Source organism: Phycomyces blakesleeanus (assembly GCF_001638985.1).
Source record: "Phycomyces blakesleeanus NRRL 1555(-) unplaced genomic scaffold PHYBLscaffold_41, whole genome shotgun sequence".
NCBI lineage: Eukaryota > Fungi > Mucoromycota > Mucoromycetes > Mucorales > Phycomycetaceae > Phycomyces > Phycomyces blakesleeanus.
Window position 1 is genome coordinate 74,471 of NW_017265190.1, and position 14,545 is coordinate 89,015.

The window sequence follows — 14,545 nt, forward strand, 5'->3', positions numbered from 1 at the left end:
GACAATCTTCCAGAGACAGAAGACCTGATCCAGCAATCTTGTCCAGGGTTTCTTGTAAACCCTCAACGAGAACCTTTTCAGCCAGACTTTGCTGAATCATAGCCTGGTTTACATCTATAAATTATATTTAGAATATTAAGAAAGTGGAATTGAAAGATTATACTACTATTATGACCAATAAATTATTTTACTACTACCTTCACTATCTTCGTCTTCAATAAAGCGAAAGATTGTTGCATTCCAGCAGTTCTCAATAGTCTTTGCCGAGACAGATTCCCAAGCCTCTCTTATCCATTTCATGGCCCACAATTGATCAATTTCAAAGATTTTCTCAATTGGCCCGATTTTATCTTGATTGCCATTTTGAATCATGCCAATATACTGATATGCCTTGGCATACTGTTTACGCTTGAAATAAGCCTTAAAAGCCCGAATGATACCACCATCCAATGGCTGAAGGTGGGAAGTGGTATTTGGTGGCAAAAAAAGAAGCTCGACGTTTGTAGGTGTATAATCAACTATATGACCAGAGAAATTGTCGAGAATCAAAAGAACTTTGCGCTTTTGAGCTTTCATGGCATGATCAAAGCGACGGAGGAAAACATGAAAGATCGATCTTGTCATCCAAGCATTGCTATTGTAATGATACATGGAGAATCCATGATCACTTGCTTCTTGCTTCTTGTTGTTCTTGTTGAAGCAGTTTGGTCTTCTTGCATGCCCAATCATCAGTACATCGGACCACTTGTCTGTTCCGTCCGCATTACACAAGAGACCTACAGTCAGGCGCTTCTTGTTATCTTTCCAACCAGAAAATTTCTGGTGAGAAATTGTTGTTCTTGGTGGGGCAGCATAAAAGAGTGCTGTTTCATCAAAGTTATATATGTCACGAGCACTATATCCCTCTATCTTCTCTTTGATGGCAGCCTTGTCAATCTGAAGCAATTCTATATCAGTAGAACCAGCCTCACCATGAATTCGATTCATTTTAATGCAATGACGCTTTCCAAACTTCTCCATCCAGCCTTGAGAAGCACTAAAGTTTTTAACGCCTATTCTTTCAGCGAAAATAGTAGCTTTAGTCTTAATCAATTCCCAAGTAATGGGAATCTGATTATTTTCAGCAATGTTGATCCAAAGAATCACTGCTTCTTCAATTTGTTATAGTTGTGTGACAATATAATAAGATTAATTTTATTTTTTATATGGAGCAAAAATGCATAATGTTGAGATATATTACATACAGGCCATTTTCCCTTTCTAACGCGCTTTCTGTTTTTTACGTCGGCTTGCATTATCAAGCCCTGGTCTCCTCTCTTCAAAATCTTCGAGATTGTAGAAGCATCAGGAGCTTTTTGAAGGCCAAAGGTTTCCTTTGCCCATTCAGCCAATTGGGGGTTACTCATAGATGGCTTTTTCTTTTTAATATCACAAATCTCAAGGTGATTTGCAATATTAAGTGAAACGTTTTTTTTGCTCATTTTTATTGTTTAGTTCTGGATTTGATAGATTTCATTAAAGTATCAAAAAAAAATTGAAAATGATATTAGATAAGCATTATATAATAAGCTAAAAGCATACCAAAAAGCTGTTATTATTTGATTGAATAAGAATTTGAAACAATAATTGGTTACGAGACAGGGGGGTAGAAAACAGTAATGCAGCCAGGGGTTATATTTAACTAGAATGAATTTAAACAGAGGATTGAAGCATATCGAATCATTACTTGATATATTTTTTTTCTATTAAAGAATAATGTAAACTCCGCCCATAGTTGGCGGAAAATATATAATCCGAACTCGTTAATTTCACTCTTCGATAATTTCAAGACACCTGGCCTTCCCTAGGCCTTGAAATTATCGAGGGACCACTGTATAAAGCCCAATGGCAATATTATCGGGATTGGAGAACAGGCCCTGCTGCATCAACTGCTTGTAATTGTCACCATCAAAAATGTCGGTTAGCTGACCAGCTACAGATTCCCAGTTTGCTCTGTAACAGAGAAGTTTTCTTGTGGCTGGATCTGCCAACATTTGAGAAAGCATATCCCCAACTGACATAAGTTTCATACTGGCGGCTGATGTCTGACTTTGATTGGGATCAGTCTTGTATTGCGGTTTGCCGCAGTCAACACAAGATTCTTGGTTGTCATTAATGCCATACAATCGACAACCACTAGAGCAGACATCATACTCATGGCTCTTGACACTTGACTTTGACTTGAGCAAAGCATCAACAGTTTCGCCATGACTGATCTTAGCCCCAGGTTCTAAAAAAAACGATATCACTACATGTTAGTGATATGGAATTAAAGTACAAGATAACAGAAAATATAATATTTTACCCATCATTATATCGTCATAGTCTCGGATGACAGTGTTTATAAATTGAACAATGTCTCTATATGCTGCTCTAGCAATTCTATGCTGTAGCATCAATTGAGACAGATGAATACTCATCAACTTGGCCTTGATAAAAGTATTTGTACTAATTCGACTGCTGTCATAAATGTGAGCTTCACCCTCACTGTCCTCAAAATTACATGCGCACTTATATGAAATAATATTATCAAGATCCATAGACTCCATAGTATATTCTGTAATACATTATTTAGTAATTGGAAAATAAATAATACAGTTACAGCTCTTTTCATTACCTGAATTTCTAACAGATTCATCTTCATTACTAGTATCATTTTCGTCATGGTACATGTCAACATCATCCAGAATAGACTGGTCAATTTCAGTCATTGTTGCTGAATCTTCTCTGTGAATTCTCTTGTGGTTTTGCAGCTTCTGGTAGTTATCAAAAAACAAGACACATTGATCACATTGGTATTGCTGTGTAGATATTCTATCTCTCTGCTGGCTGGCGTTGGAAGAAGACATATTGGTTGGGTTGGTACGTATGTAATATATAAAATAAAGCCGCAAAAATGATTTTGGTGCTATTCATTAAATGTAAAAGACATCTTTATATACTCTTTATTTTTTAACCAAAATGCTTGCGGCTCTTTTTCTTTTTCTCTCTCATAGTGATGATATAGCAATGATTACAGTAATGTCAATGCTAGGTGAAACACCTGTCAGTAAATAATTCCCGTGGTTGGAAAGATTCTTCTTCATTAATACTTATGATGTAAGTTAAAATTCTTCTTGGTTAACAAGGGGGTACCATTAAAAGACCACCGGTGAAACAGACACGTACTCTTTACTTGTGAGCAATTAGATATTCTTTGGGCTTTATAAAGAGGTATATGTATATTTAGGATAATTAATGACCAAATAATTTATGTTTTTTTTAAATAAATTATCAATTACTCTCTAATACCAAAGGCAAAGAAAAACAGCCTTCTAATAATTAACAGTTAAAAAAAAGTAGTACTGTCTAAACACATTGGTAGAAAAGACATATTTATATTATCTGTGTTATACTAATAGTATTTTTGAGATAGTGAATATATGTTTAGCTAATAGCATTATTTTCTTGTTTATGTATAAAACTTAAAGAAATAGATATAGATAATGAGGGCTATAGTCTGATACTCTTTTACTGACATCATCAAGATAAGCACTACTGATCGAAAGGGGTGTTAATTGAAAGTGCCAATATGAGTTAAAACACATCTTTTTCAAAAATGTACGGTTTCAGTCAAAAATGCCCCTTGGTAAATAATAGTAATGAGAGTTAAAATTATTTTTATCTTTGATGACAGCATCAATCAAAACGCGTTTTAGTCGATAATGATAATAAGTATGATATGGACTTGAGTATCATAACACTTACTTTACTGTTGATAAAATGGGACTAATTAACTATATGATGTTCAGATGTTATATAGCTACTGTAGAGTATATTTAAAGTTATAATTTTAACTGGTACAGAGTTTTGTCATCGAGAACTTTAACCAAATTTTATGCTATATCTCCAATATGTATAGAGTGATATTATTATATCATATACTTTAAAACATTTAATATGTAGATGATGCAAAGTATGAACATTTATACATATAATATTGATTTAAAGTCTAATTCATTTTATCTTTATATTTCTTACAGTTTTGTTGTGTTGACACAAAAAGACTGTATCATGTTCACATGATCTACTGCAGACAGGTGCAGACAGGTGTATACAAGTGCATAAGTATCCCTTCTTTTATATGTTTTGTTTGTACATCTGTCTGTATCTTTTTCATATAAATAGCTATCAATTGCTTATAATAAATTGTTGCCTTTCTCAAACTCAAATCGCTCTTATTCTACTTGTCTAAACTATCACCTTTTCTTTTCAACTCACTGCTTATAGCTAAAAAAAAACTTAAACATGTCCGATATTAACACAACTCTCCTCAACTCAATTCAAAAGATTGAGGTTGATCTTGCTGAAATCAAGCAAACATTGCGCAAGCTTCAAAGGCAATTCAGCAATCAATTTGCACCAGCAGTCAGTGCGGAAGATCTAACTACAATGCAACAAAGCATTATTGAGCAGAGTTGTAAGTCATATATATTCTGTGCTTAGATGTTTATTTACTTTATTAATATTATCATACATTTTTTATAGCTCTTGAGTGCATTGCCAAGTCTGTGAAAAGAGCCCAGCTCACAGAGTACCTTGATCAGCTTGGTAAGTGAGTAATCAATACTGGCGGTGAGTTCAAAGGAAAAACGAAGCACAAAAATACAATCTGTTGCTTCAGATTCTTCATGAGCAGGACTGGAAGGCGCGCTGCAAAGAAGTTCCACAAGGGCAGCCTTTGCCCCCATTAGTCCCTCTTTCAGACCATGATTTGACAGTAAAAAGACTGCATCTCAAAACATTAGGCCGTACGATAAAGCATGATATCATTGACAAAGACTATCCTGCGGCCTTAAAAGAATGGAAGAATATCCCAGAGAAAAACAGGGAATACTACATGATGCATTTGGAGAGGTTGGCAAAGAATGGTGGATTGCACATCCACCAATGTAAAAGAATGTGGTGTGCAAGAAGCCTTCTTTGGGAAAGCTTCAAGAGTGACAACCAGACACACAAGAGAAGAATGGCAGAGAAGAACAAAGTAAGTTTATCAATTAACAAATCTATATATTGTAAACTTTAATTAACATCATTTCCTTTTATTATGCTATAGACACAGCGAGAGATAAGTGATTCTTCGCTTTCTTCTCCTGATATGTCAGAAACTGGTGATGTTGAGTCGCCCATAATGGCAGATGTGCTGTAAGTTACCATTATTGCTTTTTCTCATGCGCTGTTAATACAAAACTAATATAAACTTCTTACTCTTTTATGTAGGTCTCCTCCACCCACAGCAAGTGTTGAGCCTGCTCGCAAGAGAAGCCGAAGATCGTAGTTTGGCTGCTGTGATTGGCCGAGTTTGATTTTTTTAGTCTGTCTTTAGTGCATTTTTTTTCTTATCTCGTCATTTTTCTTTTTATGTTTTTTATTCCTTTTTTCTTTCATATAAAAAATTTATCGACCTCTTTCATATGATTGCTAATGTTGTGATTACAAGAATTTGAAGCTAATATACAGCATCTACAATTCTGCTACATTCAAATATAAAAGGAAATAGTATATAGCTTTTTTTTTTTTAGAAAAAAATTAATAGTAATATTTTTGTACTGATATATTATACTTGGGAGTCATTCTATTATATGTAAATATATTGAGTAGAATAAACACTTTGAGCTTTCTAACAAGATGCTCACTCTGGTTGTATGAATCAGATTCGAATTAGCTTCATGTTACATGACTTGAATCTTTGCTCAAGTTTTTCTTCTTCTACGATAACGACTTTCTATAGTGCTTATGTTTTATTGCTTTTCTTATATATAGATCTTAAATATTAATACATTCTTTAATATATATATATATTCTTAGAGTAAATGCTTATTTTACTGAACAAGTAAGCATATTATATAAAGGTAAGCATTATAATAATATTATATCTATTTATTTATTTTAAGTTTTTTCTCTAATATTAGTATATTTGTAGAAACCGGTAAAAAATAATAAGTGCTATCTAAGATATATTAGAATACCCAAAGTATATGAAATACAATTTGAATAGTAGTGTTTTACTGCATACGTTTTGCAGTAGCTAAACAGAACCATTTTTTATTGCGAGTGGCTGATAGAATTGTTTTTTCATTATTACTATTATTATTATCATTTTCATTTAATAAAACATGCATTGAAATAAAGATTCAATTCAATTAAACCCAATTTAATATTGTATAATAAAAAACAGACCATTCTGTTAAAGCTGCAAAGGAAAAACAAGAGGTTGTGCTAGAATTGAAAGCAATAGAACAAAAGAAAGAATGTAATAGAGGAAAGGAAGGACGCTTGATTTTTTTTTGAAAAATGGCAACAGTGCCTGTTTTGGCTTTTTACATAATAAATAACTGCCATTTTTTATTATGAAAAAAATGGTAACAGTGCTTGTTTTGGCCTTATACAGAGTCATAACTGCCATTTTTTATTAAGTAAAAAATGGCAGTTATGTTCCCAAAGTGATAACATGTTACCATTTTCTTCGCCATAGTGTATGCTTATAATAATCTCCTGATATATCCCATATTATGGTGATGTCATCATATGAAATATAATCATTATCATGTATGCTAAACCTGTGCGTTAAATAATAAAGTAATTGGTAGACATCTTTGACTGGAATAGCTGAAGCCTTATATTATTTCATTCAGATTTATTCTCAACTACAGCAGTAGTCAATACTCATTTATAACAGATATAAAAAGTAAACTACCAAAAATAAGCTTGCTCTAATATAAGAGTATCCGGACCTCTACACAACTGTTTGTCCAGAGTATCTGTTCTAAAGGATTGGGATACAATTATCAAAAGGATAAACTCATATGTTAAACTGCGTCTATTATTTGGCTAGGGTGCATTTTTTTTATAATAGACAACTTTTGAAAAAGAGGACATTTTTTGGAATTTAAGTACCAATTCCAAAATAGTATTTTTAAAGTCAGAAATGTGATATTTATTGATTTAATCACAGCTTACGATGATATTTGTGAAGCTTTGAGAATTGTTTCACGATTTCAAATGCATGTTCAGCATCATGACCAAGACTGTAGGCATTGATGTAGATAAAACTTTTGTGGAAGTATCTTTGAATCTTTTCAGAGACATCATCTTCTGGTGGGCAAACACTATCCAGAAATGAATTGATTTTTCTTTTTAATGATTGAAAAGAATAAGCACATTTACATTGTGCTTCTTTCTTGGCTGCTCCCCAGTATGTTTTGATCCAATTACATTCACAGTAATATTTTGAATACAGTTCAAATTTGTATCCACTGCCTTCAACTATTCCTTCGAGTACTGATTTTTGGTTGGCAAAGTCTGGTTGTCTCTCCATAATATGAAGTGCACAACATCTAGAATTAGCTGTTGCAACATTATTGCAAGAACGTTTTAAAGAGTATCTCTCTGCTTCGTTTCTATACATAGAACGTTGCTGTAATATGCTGCAAAGGCCAATGAAATATTTTTTGTATTTTTTATTCTAAATATGAATAGTTTATAGACACATTTTTTAGCATAAAGTGATCCCTTATTATAATTGTATAAATTATGTTTCTATTTGGATAGAATTGTATATAAATCACTTACTTTATGGAGCCGAGACTCGATTACTTCATATTCTTTAAGTTTTTCTTCATTACTCTTTTTTTGAAAAAAAACTTTTTGCTGTTCTGCATAGCCATATTGCTTTCTGACATAAAATGAGCTGTCACAAAATTTTCCCTGGCCTGAGTCACTGTCTTTTACTTCAATTGCTAATTATTCGGGCCAGACACTTTTCCTCTCGGGCACAACATTTCTCTGGAGCACTACGTTTATTGAATCTCCGCCTTTCACCATTTACCGGTCTCATAAAAAGTGACTTGTTGTCCGGCATCCAGCAATTTTATCTGGTCCCTAACCACCCAAAGTAGTTTATATGAGTAAAATCAATCTATCAAAATATAAATAATTTAATTCATGAATAAGGTACATCTTCATTTAATATAACGGATTTTCTAGGTGTACTTAAGTAGTAACCATATTAAAATTTCTATTTTTTTTATGCAGTATATACAAAATATACAATTTGTAAACATTGTGCCCGAGAGGCAAAACGTCGTGTCCCAAACGTGACTGTGTAAGAAACGTCGTGTTCGAGAGGCAAAACGTCGTGTCCCAAACGTGACTGTGTAAGAAACGTTGTGCTCGAGAGGCATAACGTCGTGTCCTAAATGTGGCGATAGAATAATTGTGTTCAAGAAAACTGTTGATGCAATATTTTACTTATTGAAAGTAAAGCTTCTATAAGTATAATTATAGAGGTTTCTAGAATTTTACTTTACATTTTAAAGAGTTCATATTCAATGCAATGTCTTTTTTATTGTAGTTCTCATGCAATAAACGCACAATATAAAATAAATAAATAAAAATTGTGACCACACCTATTTCTGTAAAAACACAAGATCTATTTGGTTCCCGTCAACAAATCATATACCTGCTGTTGCTGATGAGTCATTTTTTCACGATTTAACTTGAGACATAAATCATATATTTTCATTTTATGTGATTTAAGTGGAAAAGATTATAATCCATATAATTTGCATTTTTTTTCAAAAACTTTCGTAATAGATATAAAGGTAATGAAGCCTTTTATGCCTAAGAAAGTTTGCATAGCAGTAAAGCTAATATATTTTTACAAAATTCATGTTTTTATTTTTTATTTTTTATTTTTATTTCTTTTGTAAAAACTCTTTCTATCATTTCCTTGCAACATGTACATGAGATATTTTATCAAAAATACAAAAAATGAAAAATATTCATACAAGACCAAAAAAAGTTTTTAATTACATATATTCAGATAACATATGAATCCAGTAAAAGTTTCATAGAAAACAAATGAGAAAAAAGTAATTCTACAAGCAAATATAATATTTTATTTTATTGAAAAAAAGCAAATTTTTGAGATATTACATTAGTTTTCTCATGATTGACCCTTTTAATTCAACTAAAAATTCTAGAACACATACATATATCTATACACTATTTGGATCCAAAGTTATAGAGAGCCAAGGCTTGAATTGATGAAATAAATAGATGCAAATGTATAATATAACATATTTGATGATAGTTTGGCTCGATCTGTGTAACACCATCCGATATTTATGATTTTTAATTCGCTGGTTATAAGTGTAACTTGAAGGGTAAAGTACTTCCCACGAATGATCTCTAGGAAAAAACAGAGCGGAAAGTCATTTAACCCACAAGTGATAGATAGCTTATGTTGATGCAAAGAAACAAATTGATAAGATTTATAAAGATTTAAAAAAATTGTCTAGCTAATAAAATATAAAAGCAAATGAGTAAATAAATAAGAAAAGATCTAGCTAATAAAATATAAGTAATAAAGTATAATTAAAAGAGTAATAAAATAGAAAAGAATATCGAAAAGAAATTATTTTGGAGTAAGATCAATTGGTTGATCTAGATCAGAATGGAGAGAGAGAGCATGGCATTTCGGCAATCATGCTTGTTAAATTCTTTGAACTTATTCCAGTAAGTATCAAAGTTATCATCAATCTTATTTCTGGCACAACCTAAAAAAAATAATTCAGGAACGGTTGGCCATTTTCTAGAGATATTATGGGAAAGGTCAACTGTTGTCCAGTGATTACTGTTAACATGATTAAAAATCAGAGGTTGTCGTTGTTTGGTTTTGTTGTTGGGAAGGGCGAATGGGAGAAAGGTTGTTGAGGGGGTGTTGAGGTTGTCTGAGTAGACGCAGACTGGTTGTGTATATGTGTCCACAGCTAGTTGAGCACAGTCGGGTGTGTTAAACAACATACTGGCATGTGAACATACTGGGATGAAGTTGGTGTTGGTGTTTCTGGTGTTGCTATAATCGAGTTGAGAGCCATGTTGAATGATTTTTTCTAGTTGGCTTGTGTCAGTGCCAAAGGTATTTGTGTACAATGTTTTGTATTTCGGCAGGGCGGCTAGCATATCCCTTTTTACAAGTGAAAACTTATTTTGATCTTTGTAGATCAAGTGGGCAAGGACCCGAAAACCACACCACCCATCAGCAGTAGGGCTAAACCCACCCTTGACATCATCGACTATCTCATGAGAGACAGGAAAACCGGGCTGGAATTTGACCCTCTTGCCAACAGAGGTGCGATTATCATACTGGTAATCTTCTAGGGCGGTGGCGGGTCTTTTGAACCCATTTTTTTGGGGGGCATCGACTAAAAAGTATATAAGTATAAGACGATAGTTCTCTTTATGGATTCAATTACACTGTAAAATAAGAAAGCATATTACCTGGGTCGAGAGGCTCTTGTTTTATTTTTGCTGTTTTATTTTTGGTGGCATCGACTAAAAAGCGTATTCGTGTAAGACGACATCCCTCCACATAAATTCAATTAAAGTAAAATAAAAACACATCTTACCAGGGTCAAGAGGCTCTTGCTTTATTTGTTTTATTTTGTTTTTGGTAGCATCGACTAAAAAAACATGAAAGTATAAGATGGGAATCCTTTCTCATAGATTCAATTACATTGTAAAATAAGAACACATCTTACCTGGGTCGAGAGGCTCTTGTTTGTTTTTGTTTTGTTTTTTGTGTGGCTGCAGACTTTCCCTCCCTCATTTTAGCTCTCAGTCTAACCATTGCCTTAAGGCCAGCCTAGTATTTCAAGATACATATTAATACTTTGTTATGTTATTTTTTTTATCTTACATGACCAGACGAAACACTGATCTTTCTCCAGTTTGCCCGACCAAAGTCTTTGGGGAGGTACTTTGGACATGCACTACCCTTCCGTCTGCCAGGGTACTTGATTTTTTCTGGGGCTTGAAAGTCAATCGAAGGGTGCCCAGTTTTGCCTTCGAATTCAGAAGTGACCTTCTTGATCTTATTCTGGAGGTTAGCCACTTGCTGGCTGCCCTCACAGGACTAAAACAGTGCATCGAGTTTAATTACTTTCTTCATCCACACCTCTGGTCTTTCCTCAAGCTGGAAGTTTTCCTGACAAGTGCTGTCCCTTGGCTTTACATTACGAGGATCAATAACCTACCTTTCAGGGATATCAGAAATATAGATATCCCTTCCAGCAGGCAAAGAATGGCGACAAGGTAGACCATACTGGAGCTTGTTCGTGCATTCACAAACAATACTGCTTTCACATTTCAGTTGAACCTCTTGGTCTATTACCAGTAAAGCTCGCTTTGAGACCTTCATGAGCAGTCTAGACAAAAGCTTTTTTCGTCCAACAAGAGGGTCAACCGTGGTAGATTCCCTGATCTCCACATTCCGGAAGTCTCTCTCAAGCCTCTCGATATATCTTGAAATATTTTCAAAGGTGAGATCCAGAGAAGCTATTGCAGATATACCTCTCTTTAAGGCTTGATGGGCACTTTCCACTCTTTGAGATGTTGTGCATCCAAAATGCATTATCTTCTGAGTAAGATAACCTGCCCACATCTCTTGGCATGTAATCCACCTGTCATAAAAATATGCCAAGACTGGCGCTTTCACATTGCCGTTTTCTACTTCGGAACCAGCAGATAAAGCGTTGAACTTATTCAGCGCCCAGTCAAACTCCTTCTTACTTTTGCTATAGATCATATTGGATATATATCCTGTCAGCTCTTCCTTTTTTTGTACCGAGCCAACTTTTCCCGAAAAAGCCTTTTCCACACTATTCAGCATGTGCCAGTAACAAAGCAGCTTGCTGTTGTTCGGAAACACAACATCAAGAGCGTTCATAAGTGCAGCACACTTGTCTGTCACAAAAACTGTGCTAAGAGCCTTGTCTTCAAAAACAAGTGCCTTGAGTTGCTGGAGGAGCCAAAGATATGTGCCTTGCTGCTCATTAGAGACCCAGGCAAAGGCAATGGGAAACGATTTGAGGGTTTCTCCTCCGAGGTTGTGGATACCTTCCACGCAAATCAGCGGCATTGACAAGTTATTGGTAGAATATGTAGCATCTACCACCATAACTTCTGAGAAGCGACGAGCTCTCTCCATCATCTTCTGATTGGTAAAAAACACCCTCTCCAGCGAATTGTCCCCGTTTACATCATAATGCACCTGGTAACCTTTTGCTTCCATCATCTTAACAAGTCCAGTACCCGCATTCTGGGCAACAGGGGCAGAAACTCGAGCAAAGGCAGCCTTGATATTGTTGATATCGCTAACGTACAGCTTATGGCCATCGTCTTTTTTGTCTGTGATAGCCCTTTGGATCTCACGAGTCTTGGCCTTTGTCTCAATAAGTTTAGATATCTGCTTGGTGTCTTCGGCAGTAACTCTTGACAATCTGCCTTTCAGAGTCGATTCCAAGCATTTGTCATCAAGAGGATGATTGTAATAGCTCTCCATTTCACTAGAAGCTTTCAAGGGAAGATATCCTTTGATTCCTTTCTTGTAAGATAGCTTTATCATGTAAGGACATCCGGTTTTCGAACTAGGGCGGATTTTTATGCGATCGCAGTCTTCAAGTTTATGGGTGTTTCTATAGTAACCACCCCTGGCGCACTTTAAGTAAACCCGGGTTGGTTTACGGTCTTTAGTTGCAAGAGTGAAGTTGTTAGCAAGTGCATACTCCTGCATCTTAGAAATAGCCACAGTCATGTTGGCATAGCCATTGACTGGTGTAGTGGGAAAGTCTTGTTGAACGGGATAATATTCATTTCCATCAATAAAAATTGATTCTTTATTGATAGTATTCATGTTGAAGTGATTTCTATTGAGCGATTGTTAACATCGTTTTTACAAATACTAATTTGTAATGATAGAAGTAGCACTCTTGTTTCTTCTGATAAAAACACTATATTATGTAAAAGATGTCTAATTCTTACAAGATGAGTATATAAAAGAAAAGAAGGTTTTATAACGGGTCTTTCACTAATTTCTTCAGGACACAACTTTTTTTTGCTTTCAGGTACTCTGTTACCATTGAAGGCCGAACCATAGCCACTTTACAGGAGTCCGGTACACAATTAAAAGTGGTGTTTAAAATATTTTTAGTACTCTATCGAAACGTCAGGCCCGAATAATAGCTTCTCTCTTTTCTTTACCCAATTCTATTTAAAATCTAGATTCTTTATTTCTCTCGCTCTCATTTTCATCTTCGTTGGCATTGTCATCCTTGCTGGTAAGTTCCAAAAAGTCTTCATCTCCATGACTTAACAGTAAGTTATATAAAATACAATAACTTCTGATTCATATCTCAATCTTTGCAACGTCATACTTGTTTTTTATGATAGTTCATAAGCCTTTTAAAAATTGAAATCTCCCTTTAAGAATTCCAATGCAATGCTCAACTTTGACCCATTCATTGGCGTGTTTGTAGTTGAATCTCTTGTTTTCAGCCAAGATTGTTCCATTCTGCGGTTTCTTATAAGTGGGGAGTACATATTGGCTTGGTGCATATGCTGAATATCAAAACAGGTATTGATCCCCTAAAAAAAACCGGCCAGGAGTTCTTCCCAGCTGCGAGTTTGCAAAGATACAGGCATCATGAGAACATCCTGCCCGTTCAGTATAGTAGTGATAGATCATCTTTTTATCATCACATACAATTGTTACCGAAATACTGTAGTATGACTTCTGGCTGTAGAAGTCTTTGCCTTTCCATGTTGGCTTATATTCCAACCCAATCAAGATCCCATTCACAAAACAAATCCAAGAAGGGAAGTTTGTCCTGTCTTCAATTCTTTTGTTGATAATACTATGTTGTAGCTCATCAGACCAAAACATAGTTCTGCTCTCTAGGCATATAATGGCAGTGAGAAACCTTTTAGTATATTGACAAACTGATCATTCTAAACAATGGAATGCAGTTAAGTATTAAAGTATATACACAATATATAGTTCTTCTGATATTATTGACCTCACACATATATAACTTATCTATCTTTCTATCTTTTAATATACTTTACTCCTATTTTTTCTTTAATTTTTTAACAAACACAATTGCACCCAGTCTGTCTTTAATTTTAATGTTACATGTAAAACCCAGATACGAATATTATTGACATTCAACTAATTGGAAGACCATATAATTGGTCTTTATTTTTTGGAGTACAAAGTCTGTGCATTTATAAGCAATCTGATTAAGATCATCCGATCACAGACATGGATTTTACTGTAAAAGATGTAAAACAAAAATGACACATAGCTTTTGATAGATTTCTGTCTTAATTCAAATGCTAAAGCTTGAATATTTTGCCGTGTTTTTGAAAGAATATGTACATCTTTATGTCCAAAATTTGTAGTTAATTGATTATGTTTTGGTTGAATAAACAAGCAAAATATACACTTTTTTCATGTTTTTAACTATTCGGGATAGATTGTTTTTGCTAGTAAATACATTTTCTATATAATAAGATGGTCTAAAACTTTTACTGAAACATTTTTTTACTATTTTCCATTGATATAAAGCATTTGCAAGTGATTTTTACTAATATTTTCAAATTGTTGTTTTTTGTTCAATCTTTC

General features: G+C 34.2%; 6 protein-coding genes across 6 annotated transcripts; 1 reads left to right on the forward strand and 5 right to left on the reverse strand.

Moving 5' to 3' along the window:
• Positions 1-168: 168 nt before the first annotated feature.
• Positions 169-1,086, reverse strand: PHYBLDRAFT_119775 (Homeodomain-like DNA binding domain-containing transcription factor; the record flags this gene model as incomplete). Its single annotated transcript, XM_018428706.1, has 1 exon — positions 169-1,086. A coding segment is annotated over one exon (918 nt), but the record flags the coding sequence as incomplete, so codon positions are not given.
• Positions 1,087-1,856: 770 nt separating this feature from the next.
• On the reverse strand, positions 1,857-2,888 carry PHYBLDRAFT_175759 (C2H2-type zinc finger transcription factor; the record flags this gene model as incomplete). Its single annotated transcript, XM_018437567.1, has 3 exons — positions 1,857-2,269; positions 2,345-2,596; positions 2,657-2,888. The coding sequence occupies 3 exons, from the start codon at positions 2,886-2,888 to the stop codon at positions 1,857-1,859; spliced, it is 897 nt and encodes a 298-aa protein (XP_018283837.1).
• A 1,438-nt stretch (positions 2,889-4,326) lies between these two features.
• PHYBLDRAFT_175760 (hypothetical protein) lies at positions 4,327-6,369 on the forward strand (the record flags this gene model as incomplete). Its single annotated transcript, XM_018437568.1, has 8 exons — positions 4,327-4,498; positions 4,567-4,629; positions 4,659-5,062; positions 5,135-5,223; positions 5,299-5,352; positions 5,887-5,930; positions 6,002-6,007; positions 6,257-6,369. 8 exons carry the CDS (start codon positions 4,327-4,329, stop codon positions 6,367-6,369), a joined length of 945 nt encoding a protein of 314 aa, XP_018283838.1.
• Positions 6,370-7,027: 658 nt separating this feature from the next.
• PHYBLDRAFT_175761 (hypothetical protein) lies at positions 7,028-8,602 on the reverse strand (the record flags this gene model as incomplete). The annotated part of the gene is made up of 6 exons (XM_018437569.1): positions 7,028-7,543; positions 7,651-7,817; positions 7,907-7,959; positions 8,140-8,308; positions 8,388-8,433; positions 8,540-8,602. 6 exons carry the CDS (start codon positions 8,600-8,602, stop codon positions 7,028-7,030), a joined length of 1,014 nt encoding a protein of 337 aa, XP_018283839.1.
• A 923-nt stretch (positions 8,603-9,525) lies between these two features.
• Positions 9,526-13,016, reverse strand: PHYBLDRAFT_175762 (hypothetical protein; the record flags this gene model as incomplete). Its single annotated transcript, XM_018437570.1, has 7 exons — positions 9,526-10,286; positions 10,363-10,447; positions 10,491-10,509; positions 10,623-10,726; positions 10,781-10,996; positions 11,024-11,113; positions 12,999-13,016. 7 exons carry the CDS (start codon positions 13,014-13,016, stop codon positions 9,526-9,528), a joined length of 1,293 nt encoding a protein of 430 aa, XP_018283840.1.
• A 470-nt stretch (positions 13,017-13,486) lies between these two features.
• PHYBLDRAFT_119732 (hypothetical protein) lies at positions 13,487-13,804 on the reverse strand (the record flags this gene model as incomplete). The annotated part of the gene is made up of 1 exon (XM_018428702.1): positions 13,487-13,804. The coding sequence occupies one exon, from the start codon at positions 13,802-13,804 to the stop codon at positions 13,487-13,489; it is 318 nt and encodes a 105-aa protein (XP_018283841.1).
• Between the last annotated feature and the right edge of the window lie 741 nt (positions 13,805-14,545).